The sequence below is a fragment of the Lycorma delicatula genome, chromosome 1 (genome assembly GCF_047948215.1).
Source record: "Lycorma delicatula isolate Av1 chromosome 1, ASM4794821v1, whole genome shotgun sequence".
NCBI classification, from domain to species: Eukaryota; Metazoa; Arthropoda; class Insecta; order Hemiptera; family Fulgoridae; genus Lycorma; species Lycorma delicatula.
In genome coordinates this window covers 123,233,379-123,255,819 of record NC_134455.1, presented here as the reverse complement: position 1 = coordinate 123,255,819, position 22,441 = coordinate 123,233,379, and the positions used below count along the sequence as shown (strand labels likewise).

The 22,441-nt window shown below is 32.6% G+C and overlaps 1 protein-coding gene across 1 annotated transcript in view; it reads right to left on the bottom strand.

Annotated features, from left to right (window-relative positions):
• LOC142321818 (elongator complex protein 1-like) overlaps nt 1–22,060 on the bottom strand; it is a 101,319-nt gene extending 79,259 nt beyond the window's left edge. The window contains exon 1 of the mRNA XM_075360245.1: nt 21,224–22,060. Within this exon, the coding sequence (XP_075216360.1) occupies nt 21,224–21,965 (742 nt within the window). The 5' untranslated portion in view covers nt 21,966–22,060. The remainder of the gene's footprint in view (nt 1–21,223) is intronic.
• Nucleotides 22,061–22,441: the final 381 nt, after the last annotated feature.

Below are 22,441 nucleotides of genomic sequence, written 5' to 3'. Positions count from 1 at the left end.
GATTACCCGATGTTTGTGGGATATATCTGCTGGCAGTTTCAAGTATCATGGACGTAAAAGAGGATCACTGCTCAAGGAAGTTCGCACCGTCGTCATACTGTGATTGGAAGGTTTTATGATATTCATCCCAATCTGCCCTTTCAACAATCCACCTCCGTGGCCTTCTCTAATCTCGTGGTCCACACCGAAACCAATAATAATTGGTTTGTGGTCACTGCCGTGAAAGTCATCAAAAACAGATTAAGATGAGGGAGTAAATTCGGTGAGGATATGGAGAGATCGATGTTACACACAGTACTAGATGATAAAGACATGAATGTATAAGATCCATTATTCAGCAAATAAAGGTCTAAATCTTGTCTTACACTGTGTACTATATTTCCTCGAGTGGAGCAGAAGGTCGAGCCCCAGGAAACATGGTGGGCATTGAAGTCTCCTACTATTAACGATGGAGATGGTATTTGTGTGAGGAGATTTGAGATATCTAGAGCACTAAACTCAGTGTTCGGTCAGAGATATAGATTGCAGATATGTAACTAGAAAGGGATATAGATCTTTACTGCAACAGCAGGAACGAGAGTGGTCAGTTGAATCCTTGTAGCCGATATCTTATCCTTCATGAAAATAGCCACGTCACCACTCTCTCTACCGTCTACTATACAGTCGTATCGCTCACAGAAGTATCCTCTGAGTGCTATTGGGTCATGTTGTAGAAGATGAGTTTCCTGGAAACACATGATTATCGGATCATGTTCGTGTGCCAGTACTCCAATATCTTCAATGCGGGATCAAGACCTCTAACATTCCACTGAATAATGTTCATAAGGAAAAAATAAAAACAAGTAAAAAAAAAATTAAATAAACTTAGGAAACCATATACAATTTAGTTGTATGTGATTCAGTTTGTCTTTTTCGTGTTCTTTAATTTAGATAACTCCGACACCTTTGGGTCCGGAGGTTCTTCAACCTTATCCTCCAGTATATGGGGTGATGGTGGAGGAGACTTATTAGAATGGGATGTCGCTATTGACATCCCAGAGAGGGTGGTTAAGTGGGTTCCCTTTGTGGGGAGGTTGTTAGTTGGCTTACTGCCAGCTGTGGTAGTCTCTGCCCGTACCGGTAGTACTTTGGGAGCAGGAACTTTCGTATGGACTATTGAATTCATTTACTGCGACGTAGGACTTTTTATTCATCTTTGTCAGCTCTGAAATAGTGGCTGTAAGGGGAGTAACTTGTTCAGAAAGCATCTGAACGAGTTTCTTAAGTTCACTGCAGGATCCGCACTGCGGATTATGAACAGTTGAAGGAGTTTGCTTTGACGTAGCGGTGGCGAAAGAGACATTCTGGTTTTACGAGATTCCATGAGTTAACTATCTTTCTATATTCTCTGCGTGCAGCCGGGAAAGATAGTTTCTGCTCAGTACAGATCTTGAAAATTGCCTTTTCTTCCTTAAAGTTGAATAATCTCGGGTATGTGAACCACTGCAGTTCGCACATTTTTCACTTTCCGCGCAGTTAGTGTCATTGTGACCTTCTGTAGCACATAGATCACAGATCTCCATCCTCGAGCAAGATGTTGTAGTGTGAAAGGAATGTAACTAGAAAGGGATATAGATCTTTGGCATCTGAAACACCGCCGTGGGTTGGTTATGAATGGGCGTACTTGAACGGAGAGGTAACCCACTTTAATCATCTCTGGTGGAACAGGAAGACTGAACGTCAGTATAAGAGACGGTGTCGGTTCTTCTGTTCCGTTCTGCTGTTTCATCATACGTTTCACTTCTACAACACCTTGAGTACTAAGTTAATCAGCAACTTCCCTTAAATTCATTTCTAGAAGGTCACGACAAAAAATTACTCCTCGACTGGTATTAATGGTCTTGTGGCATGTCGTACTTACGATTATGCCGCCCATATTGGTCAGACGTAATAGGGAGCGACTCTGCTCATCGTTATGTTTTCACCAGAATTGTCCCGTCACGTAATTTTCTAATGTTCCTCGGAGAACCAATACATCCTGTGACGGATTTGTTAATCAGGAAAGGTGAGACCTTTTGAAGCGAGCCACCTTCCTGATTATTTGTAATAACAACAGAGCAAACATTTTTGCACCTGACACCATCTTCGTCCGCTGTAGCAAAATTATCCTCGTCAGGCGAAGCTGACCGAGGCCTTTTCACTAGACTTAAATTGGTGGTTTTTCAGATGGACCACCAACCATCATAGAATTAACTGTAGGAACGGAAATTTTGGTCCCACGAGAACCGGCGATATAATAGACCACTCCAGCAGAGCGCACGCGTACTGGAGCTAGAGCTAAATACAACTGGGTTTGCTCCGGTGCCCAGAGGACATCGTTCGAGACTCACTACGTAGAGCCATTCACCCGTCGGCACGATAGTTCCCACCTTCGGTTACGGTTGCGTTTTGTAACATGTCGCAACACCACCGAGTGTAAATGAAAGAGAAAATAGTGTTGGATGTTTTTGTGTGGTCGAGTAAATGTATGTGGTGTAATTCGTGTAATGTTCTTGGTGTAGTATACGTGTATAGTGTAAAATATTCTGCAGCTAAGTGTGTAGTGGGAAGAAAAGCTGCAGAGGCTAGGCCCGTGGGGATTGCAATAAATGTATAACTACATTGCGGATAATAATTGACTTACGCTCGTACATAAAAAACAGTTTTATTTAATGGGTTTTGAAAATTATATCAGCCTGATATAATTTTTATTTTAAAAGTTATAAACATGAAGTGTGTACGGACGCTTTCCGAGTTGCTATCACAGACCAGTTTTTCTTATAACACACTTCAACAACAAAGCCCCCGATGTTCACCGGTCCAACTCATGATGGATACTGAAAACAGTAGAGGCAAACCAACTGCATGAGACCTACCCTACCCCTCTACTCAGCCCTCACAATGGAAAGATCCTGTGAGCTAGCTGTGTGGGAATACTTGAAGAGCAATATTTATTCAACCTGTACATCAGATACAGTTAAACTAAAAAAAGTAATAAATATTTAATATAATGCAAAATTTTTACTGCAATATGGTTAACTGTGTTACTAATATAAGAAGCATTGTTTTTATAGAATATTTATAATATCCTATGATAAATTTTACTTTATTAAATAATATATTTCTGATAAGCCATATATGAAACCAGCTTTGTCTTTCCCAAAAGAAATGGATATTTTTATTATGAAATTTAAGACAGATATTAAACCAAACAGATTAACTTTTACTGTAGTTTACAACCAACCCAAGTAACAGAAACAAATACAAACCAATTCAATCATTAGGTTTCATAAAAACAGGATAGGCCAGGTCAAAAATAAAGTAAGTGCAAGAAAAACTGACTGATAGATGATTGGTATGCAAAATAATATTCACTGTTAAGTTAAGCCTACAATATTTACTTGTAACTGAGGTGAGGTATTCAACAGATGTGTAAAGACAAGTTTTCCTTTCACCACTGCTCTGATCAGCAATTTAATTAGTAAAACTTCATCAAAAGGCACTTTTCATTATTGCATCAGCTAGTACATAGTAAACGGTGACATTCACAGATTTATAAGAAGTTTGTTTTAACATTGTTCTGATCAGTAAACTGTGAAGAGTGCTGTTATTGATCAGAATGGTGGGGAATTTTGCTTTCAGATATTTACTATCTCACAAATAATAATATTTTATTAGTTGTAGATGACACCACTGCACTGAAATTACCCTCTTTCTAATGGCATAAGAACAGTTGATATATACAAAGGGCACCAGGAAAGTTTTGCAATACAACAGAGTGGTACATCACAGGCAGTTACAAGTTAGCGCTTGTTTGACAGATCCCAACTTGCACTGTAGCCACAACAGTCACTGTGTATTATTTGCTTTTTAGCTGTGTTAGTGAAAAGAGGAAGTGATGTCATAGTAGTTGAAAACTGAATACCGGGAAATTTTTCACCAGAAATTTATTCATGGGTTAAGATTTGATCAATGTTTAGAACAAATGATTTCTGTGCTTGGAGCAGATGCCCTCATTGTACAACAATATTTAGGTGGTTCAGAGAATTTGAAAGAGGAAATTTAGCCATTGAGGATGCTTCAAGGCTAGACAAAGACATTCAGTCTTTGTCTGGACTGACAGCAACATTGTTGCAGCACAAAAAAATCTTGAGATAGACAGGTGTGTGACCTACCTTAAACAGAGATGTCCTTGACCTTTAGTACACCAGTAGTTCATCCTTTTCTATGAAATAACATTCATGTTAGAAGGCTTTGTACCCTATGGGTATCACATAACTTGACTAGTGTGATCAAATGTCACACTGTGTTTCATGTTGCCGTGAAATGCAAAAACGTTTGAAAAAGGGAAATCTCCTTTTCCCTTTGTAACAGGTGATATTAAACTTTGAAGTACTATTATGACATTCCGACCAAGACTCAGAACAAAGTGTGGGTTTGAAGATGAGGAGAACCTTGTGGCTGTTTGAAAATCCAGATCGATGAAGAAAAAAATGGTGGCCATATTTTTTAGTGTGAGAGAAGTTTTAGATTGAGTTGTGTTGGAAACTCAGAAAACAGTTGCAGGGATGTGGTATACTGAGGAATGCCTGCCTAAAGTTGTCGAAGCTTTCAAGAAGCTGTGCCCAAACTCACGGATGAACACACAATATTTTTTTACACAATAATGCTCTAGCACACTGCCCTAAAGTTTGCTCTGAGTATTTGAGCAGGGTTAAAGCACCCTTCCTGGTCTTTAACTCGCTCCATGTGACTTCATGCATTTCTCTCAGGTGAAGACCAGTCTAAAAGGGAGGCATTTTACAAGTGAAGATGACCTCCTAAGGGTTCTAATTTATTATTAGGATGATGAGTGAACACAAGCAGACATTTTTAGAAGACTGGTTTTGAAGGATGGAGACGTGTACAATGTGTGATGGAAATTATTTTGAAAAAATTTAAATAACAGAGTCATTTGCAAAACTTTGCTAATGTTCTTTGTAACACGGATGATGACTGTAACCTCAGCAACAGCAAGCACAATATATTGAATGAGAAAAGTACATTATTTTTTTCCAAAACAAGATTTAAGTAAATAAAGCATTAGTAAATACGATAAATATTGATTTAAAATAATTATGTAAAATGAAAAAAAAATAACAATGCATGAATTCTTTTCTAAGGATAATACAAGCTAATAGAATTAAGTAGCATTTGCTTTAAATACTCCAAACCTGAAAATCTGTCAAAACTGATAATACTGGACAAATATAAAAAAACATTGGATAAAACAAATAAAGTTGGATAAATACTGTATAAAATATTTCAAAAAAACTAAAAATGTTGGGGAAGAGAGTGGCCCAGCAACAAACAAGCCAGTTTGTTTGGTTGGTAGTATGGCTAAGCTGCTCAAAATTATATTGGCGAACAGGTGCAAGAGGAGCTACAGAGGTCAGAAAGCTTCACTGACAAACAATATAGCTTACAAAAGAGCAGAAGTGCAGTGGAAGCTGTCCGAAGAGTGATGAAGGTGGTGGAGGGGGCGGCCCAAGGTTCCAAGCATGTGAGGAAGATTTCCCTGGTCGTCCTCCTCGATGTCACCAACGCCTTCGACGTAGTGAGATGGGAGGCCATTTTGCGGCAGTTGAGAGGGAAGAAGTATCTCGCCATACCTGCTGAGGATGGTACAACAGTACCTCAGTGGAAGGAAACTGAGAATTATGTTCGAAGAAAGAGAGGATGTCATTGTACCCATGCAACGTGGGGTGCCACAGGTGTCAATCCTAGGCCCAATTCTGTGGAACGTGGTGTATGACGACCTCCTTCGGAAGGAATGGCCACCTGAAGTGGAGTTGGTAGCACATGCTAACGATTTGGCAGTGGTGGTGACAGCGAAGAAACTGTAGAAGGTGGTGAGGATTGCAACAGGGATGGTTGAAAAAATTAAGGCCTGGCTTCAGCGACAGGGACTACAACTAGCAGCCAAGAAGACATAAATCATATTGATGACATGGAGATGGCGTATATCCCCATTTTCTATCAAAGTAGATGGGGAGGAGGCTGCGCTGAAGGATGAGGCCAAGTACCTGGGAGTGTGGCTATGTAAGTTAAGGGGCTTTGCCTTCCATGTGCAGCAGGTGGCCATGAAGATGGAGGTAATGTGCTTGACACTGATAAGGCTGATGGCCAATGTCTGGGGTCCCAGGGCATCTAAACGCAGAATGTTACTATCTATGGTGGTGTCGACCATATTGTATGCAGCACCAATATGGTGGGAGACCTTCAGGATAGGGAGAAATGGCCAGAGGCTGAACAGCATACATACATAGAAGGCATACTTACATACATCGAATTTGGCAATCAGGGTGACCCAACTACACAGGGCAGTTTCCCTGGATGATTCACTAGTGGTGGCGGGAATGCCGCTGTTGGGCTTCGTGGCCACAGAAAGGAACAGGGCCGCAGAAGGCAATGAGGAGGTGAGGAGCTGCATGTTTACTGAATGGCAGGAGGTGGAGGAATAACCCATCGGGTTGGTCTGGTGGTTAACGTGTCTTCCCAAATCAGCTGATTTGGAAAGTCGAGAGTTACAGCGTTCAAGTTCTAGTAAAGCCAGTTATTTTTATACGGATTTGAATACTAGATCGTGGATACCGGTGTTTTTGGTGGTTGGGTTTCAATTAACCACACATCTCAGGAATGGTCGAACTGAGAATGTACAAGACTACACTTCATTTACACTCATACATATCATCCTCATTCATCCTCTGAAGAATTATCGAAACGGTAGTTACCAGAGGCTAAACAGGAAAAAGAGAGAGAGTTTGAGGAGGTGGAGGAATGCAAAAGAAGGACATTGTATCTATATTTTGATCCCAGATGTAGCTGCATGGGTCAATAGACCACACGGGGAGGTGGACTTCTGGACGGCTCATTGGCTAACTGATCACAGGTTGTTTGGGGTCTACATCTGCAGGATTGAAAGGAGGCATATCGATCAATGTCAGAATTGCAAAGAAATGGACATGGTGGAGCAACCTTTTTCGTGCGTCCCAGGTGGAAGAATGAATTACCATGTGACGGTTTGGACTCGCTGGGGAGTGCGATATAGTTGATGCTCTCGCCCAGTGAGGGTTGGACCATGTGTGCTCAATGGTTTAAAAGAATGCACCAGAAGCTACTGGAGGAAGAACATGAGTAGGACAGAGAGGATGTCAGATGAGGATAGTGCTGGGGGCCAGCCTTCGGCGGCGGGTGGCAGGGGTGCCTCGGCATTGTTGTCACTACTGGCTTCCGTGGGATGCGTTCCTGCCGTCTGAGGCTGGCATAGCTGTGCGAGGTTAAGAAGGGTCCACATGTATAGTGTATATAATGAGTTGTAAATATGTGTAAATGTGATTTGTAAATATTTCTATGAATGTGAGGTGTGCCTGTGATGCACATGGTGCTGAGGTTGAGTCTTTATGTCAGCTCCAGTACCATATTACACAAGGGAGTGGCTTTTTAGTGGGTCCCACTGCAGTAGGAGGTAAACCCCACACACCCAGTATGTATGGGCTACTGGGCATTTGGTTTACGCAAATTTTCTCATTTCCAATGGAAAAAAAAAAGAAAAAATATACCCCATTTCCAATCCATTATTTAACTGGATATTTTTAGTTTAATAACTGATCAAAACAAAATTACCAGTGCATAAAATGTCATCACCAGTGCATACACGTCACAAGATAGGTCTTCTCTCTATGGGGTTGGGAGTGCATAAAATGTATACACTAACTGACTACAATAAACTAACTGCAGAATATCAATACTTTAAATTTTATAATACTACTACGTATTCATATGCAAAACATTGCCAGATATAATTCAGCTGATGCTGGGGGAGAATAACAGTATCAATAACTAAAAATAACAGCTGAAAATGTTATTTTAACAGAATTTGGTTCATTTTTTTAAAAAAAGTTTTTCTAAAATTAAAATGTAAATTGATTCAGACATGATATGTAAACATGAAAATAAAATCTTTTTAAAGATATTTATTGGCTGTAAATTATTTTATCAGTATTACAATATTGAAAAAAATATATATTTTTACATCTGTAAGATCACTATAATAAAAGGATTAAAGGCCATTATTGACAATAAATATAAAATTATTGTTACTATAAATTATTATAATGAAGGAATAAAGTGTCATTTATAAAATATAATTTGAATAGTTAATTATCTATTTTACTCTAAGTATCCACAAGAGATGATATATCACCTCCAAGGAATGTAATCAGGTTTAACAAATAGTTCATACGTTAATATTTAAGTAAGATAAATAAATTACTTCTATGAATGGAATTTATTAATTTTATGTTTACAAAAAAGTTATCCAGAAAATAAAATATATAAAAAGAACTGCAAAATTTAATTATTTTGTTTTAAATCTGTCTCCCACAGGATTCTACCATTTCTGTAGAGAAGTGTGTTCGTTCATAAAATATCCAACAAAGTGTTCTAAATTCTAAGAATCACTGAGATTAAATCATTACTCTAGTGGATAATACTGAATGGTGAGTAAAAGCAATATAACATCAAAAACTGGCTGTTGTTAATGAAAAAGATGATGACCATTACTACAGCATAAAAATATTTTAGATTAACATTATAAAATAAGATTCATATTTTACTGTGATTAGTAAAAAAAATAGTCACTTCTATGGGCATCACTTCTGTCAATTAAGCTTGTCCGTATAAATGATAATGGCTATAATACTTATATTGTCCATTGAAAGTGACTGCTTTTGGTATTGCTTGAAATCAATTATAAAAATTATTCGAGAGGTAATTTTTTAAGATTATTCATAATTACTATTAAACCATGTACTCAGTTTTTACTTTAAATATCGTATATTATTATTATTATATGTTAAGCTTAAAACAGAATTTATTGATGTCTTTTATAGAGTGGAGGGAGAAAGGTTTTTCACTTTAAATCCAAAAAAATAGCTTCCAACTTTGCTCAATTTTAGAATAAACTCCATCTGAAGATGAAGTTTTAGTTTTTCGAGTGGTTAAAGAAGCTTATTAGTATATTTACAGTCACAACAGCATAGTGGTGAATGTTCCAGTCTAAACATCAAGACATTTAAGTCTCTGGTTATTTTTTTTAACTTTAATTTTCTTCTTACATGCATACTAGTGCAATGATTTGTTTTTTAAATTTTTAACTGGTCTACCAGAGACCATATCGCTATCATTTTTTTTTCTGTTCCATACTTCCTTCATTTTCTTGGAGTGCACCAGTTTTTCTTCTTCCATCCATTTTATTAAATAGTATTTAAAATAATATTTCTAAGAATCTAGGAAAAATACAATTTCATATTTGCTAATTATTATTTTATTTGAACAAAATAACTTTTAAATCATATTTTGTTTTACAAATCTTGAAAAAATTACAATAAATTAATTTATTTTAATTTTAAACTTGCCTGTCAGTTTTGTTTATTTAAAAAAAATTTTTTTTATCTTTTTATTAATCCTTCATTCCCATATGACCCTACTCCTACATCCCCATAAAGCATTTTAGGTTAAAAATTGTTATATTCAAATAAATTAATAATAAACAAATGTGATATTCATATAGCTTTTTCTAGATTGTAATACATTCCTCTGAAGAATTATCTATTCGGTAGTTACCAGAGGCTAAACAGGAAAGAAAAGAAAAGATTGTAATACATAATAAAAAGGCATGTGGATTAATGTAAATAATTTTTTATATTATACTTCAAAATATTTTTTAAGAAAAAATAAAGTTAAAAAAAAGACACCTAGACTAAGTCGAGACCTCTCGATTATGAAAGCTGAGTTGCTCACCACTCAGCTACTACCACTGCTGTGACAATAGATTTACAAAATACATAAATATGCTACTTCAACCACTCAAAAATCTTTAAATGGAGTATACTCCAAAAATAAGTTGGAAGCTGACATTTTACATTTAAAGTAAGGACCCTTGTCCTACCACCCAGCAAAAGGGCATCAATAAACTCCATTGTAAGCTGACACGCCTATCCTAGTAAGATTTGGTAGTTGATATTTATTTGGCAACTTTCAAAATAAATTATATATTTACTATTAATGTCCCACTGAAAGCCAAACAATTCATTCTTCAACAAAATACATGGTAATTCTTTATGGATAAATTTTTTCAAACACAGTAATGTATTGTATATCACTTAAGTCTGAGGAACTGCAGATAGAGAATTACAATTTTCCTCATAATTCTTTTGAAAGTGTAAAGTTTTGAAATATTTCAAAACTGAAATTGTTTGTTTCAATTCTTGGTTTTGATTTTACATCTGAAATATTTTGAAGCAGATGAAAAAGATATAGTGGGAACACCACTTGCTAAGAAACTAGGAGGTGATTATTATTTAGCAATGTCATTTTAAAGCAAATAGAAAAACATTTTAAAATACAGTCAAATGAGAAGACAAAAAGGAAATGTAAACAGTACAGCAGAAATGATAAACAAATACCAGTTCATTCAGTACATGAAGTTCCTGATATCTACTGGCAGTTAGATATACGTAAGTTATAATTAAAGAAAGGAACTAAGGAAAGAAATGACAAAATCAAAATAATAAAAATAAACTTTAAAAAAAAAAATATGATGACTGCATTTGGCTTCCACCAGGTGTTCTAGAAAGGAATACGGTGAAGAAACAGAAATGTTATCTGAATGATATATTAAAAATCTTTACCAAAAGTTTAGAAAACAAAACACTATCAACACATGAGTTATTTTTTTTATGTATATTTGTCCTTACTGGTTTGTATGGACAGAAGTGAAAAACAAACATGTCTTTGCCAAATCCATATTAACATTAAACTTAATGTGGCAAAACTAAAGGCATAAAAGATAATCTTTGAAAAATCTTCAAATGAATGTCTAAACAATTTGTGTTGCAAATGGAAAAATCCAGAAAAATGTATGGAAGGAAAACACAATGTTTGAAGGAACACAATTAATTGGCTGTGAGCAGTGGAAAACCATAAAATAAAAATAACTCGCATGGGAAGGTGAAATTAAGAAAAAAAGTTAAATGAGAAATTTTACTACAGAGTATTATTCTCTTTTCTGCAGAATAATATTTACATTTACCTGCAATACTGCTGTGACATTAACCACAAATTCCAGTCCATAGAAAAATTAAAAGGAATTCTAAGGAGGAGGTATTGATTCATATAGATTTCTTGAAGAATTATACACGTAGGAAGGCAGAATTTGTCCATATAGCACATTTCGAGGGTTGTACGGTTCTGTTAACCCTGCATTCTTCTGTAGTTTATTTTATTATCTCTCAAGAAAAATCTATGATTAAAAAATAGTGTGGCACATTCTCATAAAGTCTTTGCCATGACCCTGCCTCTGTCCTGCCCACTTGATGCCAGTTAATGATATAAAATCAATGAATGCTAGTTGAAAAGTCCAAATTTTAAGTGATAATGCCTCGCAACACAATATCATAACAAAAAAAATTTTTATTTGATTGGAACTTATTTAATGGAAAATTTTAAGCAAAAGAAGCTGTTTGGCATTTCTCAGAGGTTAAACATGGGAAAGGAACACCTGATAATGTGGGATTATATCTAAAGAACACTGCTGAAGAATTTGTTGTAACAAAGACATTCCTGACACTGTCACTCTTATTGCTTTGCTAACAAATCATTAAAAAAAAAATGAAAGTTCACCACTGATGATTGCAAGTTAGTAATATCAATAAAAAATTACCCCTGCTTGTCGTATTGATTTCATTCAAAGAAATTCTGAATATTCATAGTTTAATCTACCATTAGTTACTGTAGAAAGATGGTTAAGTTGTAGTGACTATAACAGCATTTAAAATATGTTCACAATGAAATTTATCTATAATTGAGCTACCATCTACTAATAGAACAAAATCATTTATAGAGAATCAGAGGATGGATCTATTCTTTTAAACTACTAGAATATAAATTGAAAATGTTTTAAATAAAAAGTATACAATTATTAAGTTTATAAATTTACTTAATTTATTTTTAATTTTAGGCCTGTTAATTTTAAGATCTTCTACAATTCATTTTTTTTTAATTACATAAATTAATAAAATATTTATTTAGAAACTTATATGATAAAGGTTTAATTATTTTTTCACATCAAACAAGTTGTTTACTTTTATATAAATTACAGTAAATTTACCCTTGACAGACTCACATTCATACATATCTACATCACCTCTTAGAAGACTAACTTTTTAAATTCATCATAACTAAAAAAAAAAAAATGTATCCAAATTTACGCTCTACAATCACAAGGAATACAATGTGATATGCTAACAGCTTATGGTAAGCTACGTTTTTGTTACAAATAATCAATTTTAATTAAATAAACTTAAACTTCTTCTGTAGAATGAGCCATGTGAGACTATTTGCTTTGTACTGTTAATCATACTAGATTTTTTTACTTTCTCTTTATATCAGAAATATTAAAGTAAAATGTAAAAATGTTTTTGCTATAGAATAGACTGCCTTTCACAAAGAAGAGCAAAATTCAATTTCTGTTACCATCAGATGAAGATAATTTGGACACTATATAATTTTTTTGTTAAATAATATTATTATTGTAAACTTTATTTACAATTGCAATTATGAAACATAAACTATAATAAATAAGTATGCTTTTTATTAATATAAAGCAGCTTTAGGCATAATTATTAAATACATAACTCACCTAAAGTATTGTCCAAATTTACCCTATCACATGGTGTAACTTTGGACATTTACTTCTATACTGCTAAAACAAAACTAAATGAATCAGACAACTTTGGACAGATGCAATTAATAACCCAGTAAACATAAAAACCAAAGACTAAAAAGATACAGGTGACCAAAGTTATACCACCTAATCAACAACATTGGATACTACATAACACAAAAACAATGAATAAGCCATTTGGGTAACTTTGGACAGTAAAGATATAATCAATAAGTGGGATAACAAAGGATTGTAATGAGTAAAAAATAAAAAAAATGTATTCTGTATTTTATTATATTAAATAAATTTTATATGAAAAAAAGCTATTAAAAATTTGTTTTACTGATATAAATTTAGAAAAAAAAAATTAATTTCTCCACACACTACAAGAAATCTAACAAAAGTCTGTGAACTTTGGACACTTCAAATTACTATAATTTTTTTAATATTATTTTCCTGATAAACTTTGGAAAAAAAATTATGATGAAGTATGGTACCTACTGATTAAATAACATAAAAATATTGAAAAAATAATGATTAAAAAAATTAATGGACAGTATATATTTTAAAAAATGTATAAAGCCTAACTTCTACCACATATTTAAACCATCAAACCTATTTATTCTCCGTTGATTTTTTATGCATGTTTTTGGCGATGGTAACTTTTGCAGACTATTGCTATCATCAATACTGTCTACATTATCATCATGTAGTCAACGAAAAAGTTTTGTTAGAAATGTTGTGCACAAAATAAACAGTCTAAAACTTGTTTACAACATCTGTCTCACGAATTTGGCCTAGGCAGTAAATTAATCTTTTTTTTTTTGCTATGCATTTCACTAAAATCCAATCTCCTAACTGAAAACCACTATCCCAATCTACTACTATAGTGTATGTAAAATCTAAAAGTGGATCCTCCCTACAAGCTGCCTCTACTTGCCTCCTCAACATGACTCCTATAACCCAGCATGCGGTACACTTGCTACTGGTTGCTACAAAAGTAATGCATACGTGCTATTTAAAAATAATTTTCATAAATAACTATACCACGTCAAAGAAAATCATAACATAATAGCCTATAATAAACAAACAACTCATTTCATATACTTTTGTATTCTGTCCTTTTTTCTGTCTATAGCAAAACCTTAGTTTAAAATACATGAAAAAAATATATTTAGTTTCAAGGAAATAAATTATTACTTCATATAATTATTGAACAAAATATTACGCATACATAATTTTATTTGTAATAAAATATTACCAGAACATATTTTTGTTATTATAATAGTAATGTCATAATTTGATACAGTGCAAGTCATTGCAAATTAATGGATGTGACTTTTGTAATAAACTACTTTGGCTGCTGGTGTGAGGAGAAGTCGCTGAGCTATATTAAGAGCAGTGGAGGGGATGCCACAGTGCACTACTGATTCACCTTCAGATATTATGAATACTATAATTTATATTCTTCTCTTAGTTGCTTCTGAAGAGTTTCAAACTCTTCTTGCAAGTCAATATCTTGTAAGCTGTCACCATATCACTCCCACTCTTCTTCTGCAACACTGTCTTCTAGTTCATCAAGTTAATTCTTTTTCTGTTTTTTTCTTTCTATGATGATTGAACTACATTTGATATTAGCAGTATCATTTTCATTTTGTCAAAGGTGTTTTTACCTCTCTTTTCACTACTATTTAGGTTATTATTTCGATTTTACTCACATTTTTGAAAATCAGCAGCAGTGACACTTTTTCCTGGTTCAACTTTACTTATTTTTCTCCTTTTTTTGATGGAATGTTGGATACGGGTCAATCCATTTGAAGTATCCCAAAAAAACATAAGCTGGTTACTTAAACAATTTAGTAAAAATTTTAACTTATCCACTTGTTTCCTACATGTTAGAACCTTAAAACTATTTTTTTTTAATTTTCTATTTACGCAGTTTACATGTGGTGGCCATTTTTGTCATGGTGCACACACATATTTTTGTTACTGTAAGGGTTCACGGAAAAAATTATAACCTAAAAACTATTGATCCTGAAAGGATGAAACAAAAAGCAATTTAATCATATTTTCTCTAGGTAAAATATTGGACCAGTGATTTAGTTACTAATCTCTCTTCTTTCTATGTGAAAATTACCCATAAAGTTGAACATGAAAAACGGGGAAATTTCACTTTTGGTAACTTTTTTCAAAAAGCAAGTAATGGCATACACAGTTTGAATTATTTTTTTTTTTTATGTTAGTAATCTTACCATAAGTAAGATTAATGGTGATATACTTACCCCTAAACTTATATGAATTTTTGAAAACTAATTTTTTTTAAAAATTCAAATTTTGGCTTCAAATAACTTTGATGGAGCTGGTGATAAAAATCTTAAATTTGCAACACTTACAGTGTTTTTGTATATATTTATGCCAAATAAAAATGTTTCTTGTGAATTGTACTAATAAAAAAGTTATAATCTCTCAAAAATCATGAAAAACCTGTTAAAAGCGATACCATTTTGACGAACAAAATATGTGCTCCAAAGGGGTTTTTTGTCTATTTGTACTGTACATTTTTTATATATTAGCCCCTATGTCGTTGAAGTTGACATTTTCAATATTTTAAAAAAAGTTTGTTTTTTAAATTATTAATGATAAGTCGTAATTTAAAGATAACTGAACAAATAACAGTAACCTAATACAATTTTAATTCAAAAATGCTTGTAAAACTCACCCTAACTATTTCAATGAGTAGCCTACATCTTATTTCAAGATACATTTTTATTTTTATATTTGTTTATTTTTATAAACACTATCGAAGAAAAAATAAATTGTAGCAAAATTTTAATTATTCTTCAATGAAGTAGCCTGTTTTTATAACAATGAAAGTTTATTATTTAGTGTGGTTAACCAACATCTGTGATATCTCTTCTGATAATTCTCTTGAAATTGAGTGAGAACAACCCATCACTGTAGTTAGTTCCAGTGATGTCAACGTTTTCAGGAATTTGCATTTCAGTATTCACACTTTGTCTTGATGAAACTTTTGAAATGATCTACATGGTCCAGATGGGTGGAAAAAATGAACATAACATTGTCATTTTCGAGGCTAATATCCATCACTGATTGTTATACACAAAAGCAATAGCGTCTTTTTGTTTAAGTGAAAGTGGTACAATATTTGACACGGGACGGTCTTCACAGACCTTGGATAGCTTATTTATTTTAAATTTTAATGCTGATGGCCTTTGATCCATGCTTAATATTTTGCAATTTTGATGGAGGTGATACATTAAAATGCTATAAGCAGCAGCCAGTTGTTCAATATTGTGATGTGGAGCAACGTACTGCTCTTTGTCTTCATATTCATATAGTTCTTTGTTCTGCTGAGAAATTTTTGTAACAGTTAATATAAGGCAACTTTACAGGAACTAAATTTAAATTTGGAGAAGTGTGTTTTTTAAGAGCTTGCTCTGATGTTATTTGTCCAAAGTTTTTCTTAATTTTTTGTTATGAGTTCTCAAAGGTTCACAACAGAACTGTCCATACACATGACTGAATTTTGACAAAAACCTTTTTTCATGTTGTTTACAAACAGTGACATCTGGATTAACAAGTAAAAAATAAGTTTTTTATCTTCATCACTAGATTCACAAATTTTAATGAATTCTTTTGGAACTGTACTATACACTGTTTTATGACATCCTTCATTCACATAAATTCCTATGAAACATTGTTCTTCCATTGTTTATGTGTAATTACTTGAAAATAATGTAAAAATTTAACTTATTACATATTAAAGTTTTCAAATAAATATAATATTATTAAGTAAAATTTATTTATTTAATAAACACTTCCAAACACAGGATGAAATTTGAGGCACTTTGTAAAGCAGGTCACTGATTAACATCAGATTGACCAGTCTGCAACTGCAATGCTAAATGATGCAACAAGCATAAATGAGCATGTTGCAACATGAATTTTCCTGACAACTGGAAATGACTTCAAGAGCCTATTATAAAATGAACACTGCAGTTGAATGGTTCAAACAAATCTATTTCAAGTATAAAAATGTTAAAGTGACAGAGAAGACAAGAACCCCCCTTGGAGCATGCTTTTAACAGGTTTTTCATGATTTTTGAGAAGTTATAACTTTTTTATTAGTGCAATACACAAGAAAGATTTTTATTTGCCATGAACATCAACAAAACACTGCAAGTTGTGCAAATTTGAGGTTTTTATCACCAGCCCCATCATAGTTATTTGAAGCCAAAATTTTTAATTTTTTGAAGCATCAGTTTTCAAAAATTCATAATATTTTAGGGGTAAAGATCATTAATATTATTTATGGTAAAATTACTATGCCATCCCTGCCTCTTGAAAAAAATTACCAAAAGTAAAATTTTGTAGTTTCTAATGTTCAACTTTATTGGTAATTTTCACATAGAAAGAAGACAGGTAGGTAAATAAACCACTGGTCTAATCTTTTACCTTGAGAAAATTCGAAGAAATTTCTTTTTGTTTCATCCTGCCAAGACCAATAGTTTTTTGGTTATGATTTTTTCTGTAAACCCTTAGTCACAAAAACATGTGTGTGCACCATAACAAAAATGGCCACCATAGGTAAACTGCTTAAATAAAAAATTTATAAAAAATAGTTTTAAGGTCCTGCAACATGTAGGAAACAGGTGGGTAAGTTACATTTTTTTTTTAATTTGTCTATTAGTTTTTTTTTTGAATTTGGTAACTTCAAATGAATTGATCCATACTTTAGTTCACTCAACATACAACTGTTTTGGAAAACTTTCCTTAATTATTTATTTATCCTTACTAACAATATTATCAAGGACATGTTCATTCAAAGGTACAATGCTGCACGTTTTGAATCCTGAAATTAAATTTGCTTTTCCACAACCATTTTCATCTAATTTTTCTATTAGTGATTTAAAAGTCTGGGAAATTCATCTTTTGAAAGATATATATGCACTGCCATTTAACTTTCATTCTTTTATAAGACCATGCCAGTACATTTTAGTACTGGCGTGCTCTATTGACTGCTGCTGTGTCAAGTTGAGTATGTTTGAGGCTGGAACATACTTAAAGCTTTCTTTTTAAATTGTTAAAATAATTTTTAACCCGATCATGGTTTACAGCAGCTCATTTAGTAGAAACATTCTACAAAGATTTTGTGATAATTTATCAGTATGGTTTGCTAAAAACATATGAACAAAATTTCTTCCAGGAAAGTTATTTTTAAAGTACAGGACAGTTCTGACAATGCAATCAAGAAACCCCTTCATCATACACCTCATATCTATAAATGAAAAGGGAAAGCCCCATTTTGATACAACAAAATTATCAATGAAAATTTCTTCTTCATCATCACTGAAGATGATGAATGAGGGCTTATTACTTCAGTTAAGAAAACGTCCAAAATCCGAATTTTTTTGATTTCCCAACTTGTTTTTGATTGTTGTTTTCTAATTGTTTTTCATTCAATTTATTGAAATGTTGATTTTTTTACTCCAAACTTATCTGCAGCTTGCCTGATCGATAACTTATTTTCTGTGATAGCTTTAATAGCTTCAGTTAATTTCTCTGTGTCATAATCATTGTAGGACCAGCTATTAAGTCTTTGGTTGTATTTCCTAGGCATCTTCAATCTACAATTGGGAGAAAATAATCCAGTATTAACTTCAAACATATATATATACACAGAATGAGTTGTCCAAAGTAACACCAACATGGAAAATGAAATTTTTTTTAGGTTAGACTACACTTCTTTCTTTTTTTTTCTATTTAGCCTCCAGAACCAACGTAAGGTATTACTTCAGAAAATGAATGAGAGTGATATATATGAATGTAAATGAAGTGCAGTTTTGTATAGGTGTCAGGTCGACCTTCCTGAGATGGGCAGTTCATTGAAACCTAATCACCAAAGAATACTGGTATTTCCGATCTAGTATTCAAATCCACATAAAAGTAACTGCCTTTACTAGGATTAGTACCTTAAACTCTCAACTTTAAAATCAGCTGATTTGTGATGACAATTTCACCTCTAGGCAGACCAACTCGATGGGTTAGGTTAGAATACATAGTAAATATTTTTATGTAACTGGAATAAATTGCTAATTAATGTCTAAACGTGTACCAAGAGTATTACAATTGCATTTATTGGGGACTTAGCTACATAACAGCAATAATCTCAATATGTTTAAAATGTTTAAATATCTAAAATTACTTTTGCTGCATACTCAAACAACAAAAAAGGTTCACCAAGAGTGATTTCCCTCCAAAAGTTACATAATGGCCTTGGCTAACACATGGAAGAAAAGTGATGTCTAAGCAGTGATATATTCAAAGGTAAAATGAACATTCCCTCAGCCCTACCTACTGTCCAAAGTTACCCATTCGGTTACTGTCAGATGAGGAGGATACTTTATCCTCATCTGACAGTACCATTTTAAAACATAACAAAATTAAAGAAAAATAATTAGATATTAGCTAATTTCTGTGAGTGTATTTCTCAGTGTACTGCAGTCTTGGAATGAAACTTGTAAATTTTCTACATTGGAGATTAAAAAAAAACTGAACTTGTTAAATAAGTTAAAGAAATCTTATTTGGTTAATGATAATGAATGGCTTAATGATTATTGTCAAATTAATAATTGCACTAAGAGGAATTGGCACCAATATTAAGGATATCTGTAGAGCCATGGATACCAGAAACTAAATAAGGTATAGCCGAGCAGTTATAGCAAGGTGCTTGCAGAGGAGAGTGTATGTATGGCTGTAAGTAGACGAAAAGTGCCTTGCTAGAACGGCTCTGCTATACCTGAAATAATCTAATTTTGTAAAAACATATTTTTGTAACTATCGAAATTAAAAATCTGATATGGAAACCACATGACTTCCTTGTACACCTATTAAATTACATATACACATTTTTTTTTTAAAACGCACTTAAAATTTAATTTCATTAATAACTACTATTTTTTCATATTCTTTTTTTAAGATAATTATTTTTTTACATCAGAGGTTAATAAATTTTAATAAATCAATATATTTAAATTAAAAACAAAAAAAGAGATGAAATCACAGTCGAACCAATGTGCCTTCCCCCTGTAAGACCCAAATATTTCATTAATTAAAATTTTATTTGGTTATAACTCTGGAACCAATGAAAATAAGTACCACTTATGATAAATCGTTGAAAAGCTCTCAATGAGGGCTTATTACTTCAGTTAAGAAAACGTCCAAAATCCGAATTTTTTTGATTTCCCAAGAGCAAAAGTTCCCAAGAGCTTTCTTGGGAACTTTTGGTCCAGTAGATTGCAATCAAAAGGAGAGGTGCATAACTATATGTTACAATAGTTCTAAATCCAAAATTTCAATATCCTATGGCTAATTGTTTTTGAGCTATGCGAGATAGAAAAAAAATACAGTTGTCATGTTGAAATTAGTCAAAATGGATTCAGGGATGGTCAAAATGGATATTTCCATTGAAATCTGAAAATCAAAATTTTTCGCGATCACAATACTTCTTACAAGGAAGTAAAAACAATAAATAAATACTTTATTTAGAGCACAAAAAAATAAAGAATAAAAATCACATTAGTATTGCTTGTTTTCCTACTTGACAGACAATAAAAAATAAATATTCCAGTATTTGAATGGAAGGATCAAGGGAAATTGTGGGGAAAAATATGAGCAATGTAATAAAGTAAAAAATTATAAATAAAAAAGAGATGTATGATTATAACATATAGTATTACTACTTTATGAAATAAAAACAACTCAACTACATGAAGATAATACATGAAATCAGTATACAATAAAAAAGAAGTTTTAAAGGCATTTAAGCATTAATTGTTACTGAATATTTAAGTACTTTCTTAAATTTATATTAAATGAGCATGCAGAAAATTCATTTACCTTTTTTTAGATAATACATTCACTACCCAAGCTTGTTGAAAATTACATGAATATATTCATAATGTAAATTTTTAAATATGAAAAATAGCATATTTTGTAACGTAAACTTTGTATTATACAAATCATCATGCCATACCTGACTAGATTCAAACCAAACTCAATTTATCTATCATCATTTAGTAACTCATAAACATAGAAATATTGTTTCTGCAAAAGTAAATATTTTATGCAATTTTAAACAAATTGATCATTAGGTAATTCATAAAAAAAGTAGAAATTGATCCATACTGAAATCTAAAGGCACAATATAATAATGTTAATCATGTAATACAACAGAAATCAAAATTAATCTGTTAATTTGTAGAACTAGCTATAATAGTGTAAAATATAAAAAACCCAATACATTTAAAACAATAACATGGTCTAATTGAAAAACAATTATCAAACAAGAATCAAATTTTTTTATGCATTTTTAATAACAGACGTATAGAATCATATAAGTAAAAAATCTATATTTACCTGGTAAAGCTTCACCATTACACTGTAACAATCCTTCTTGATTAAAAATTTTAATTTCTCTTTTTTTTGTAACATCTGACCAAAAACTGATCACAAACAATGAACTATCAGCTCTCCAACTAATACGAGTTTTCTTATCATCAAACACTTCTTTTAAGCCCTGAAGAGGAACAGCAGTTCTAGCAGCTTTCCCTTCTGAACCATGAAATTGAGTTTCCTTTTTTCCCCAACCTACATTAACCATCTGTTTAACTCCAAGACCAGTATCAAATAAATTTTGTTCAGTTATGGGGTCAAATGAGCCTGACATCAAAATTATTGTATTTTGCCCTGTTGCAAAAACTACAGTTTCTAAATCGGGGCTCCATTCCATTCCTCTAAGCCCACTATCAACGCTTCCAACGCACTGTATTTCGTTTGTTTCCAATTCGAGAGAAAAAACATCACCGTTGGCTAAAGCTACAACTAAAGACCTAGTTAAATACTGATACTCAATACTAATACCATCTAAATTTATGTCACTATTCGCAGAAATAGAATAATATCCCCTTAAATCGTAAACTTGTTTCGCTTGACTTGTTTCTCCACTAACAGAAAAAATAATACCTTTACAATAACAGTACAATGAATCAAGTTTTTTAAATGGATCTAAATTTTCTTCTACACCAACGCAGAAACAGTCAGTTCTTTCTAACTCAGGAAACTTGTAATTGGCAGCAAAAACTTGTTTTAAATTCTTCATTTTATGTTAAGACCAATTTCAAAACAATGAATACTTAAAACAATCACAATTAACAACACGTGAACCTTAACAGCAATGAATGAGGTTATGTTCTTTTTTACACACTAAAGTAGCTGTCAGTTGGTCGCGAATCGATAGTCGATACTTCGATAGTAAATAAAAAGAACATCGATATTATTGATGGTTTCGACTTCAAATTACAGGTGTATCAAACAAAATGACCCGATTTCAAAAATATATATCATAATAAAAATGAGTTACAAATACAAGACAAATTACATACTATTAAAAAAAGTTTAAAATTTCACTTACCAAGTTATAAGTATTCTACAGGCTGATTCAAAGAAACGGGAAATTTTAAAAATTAAATAACATTAATAAAAAAGTTTTTTTAGAAAATGAATTTTATTTCATGTAATTGTACAAATGTTGCCATTTTAGGATACACACATTTTAGTTTATTTTTTAAAGATAAC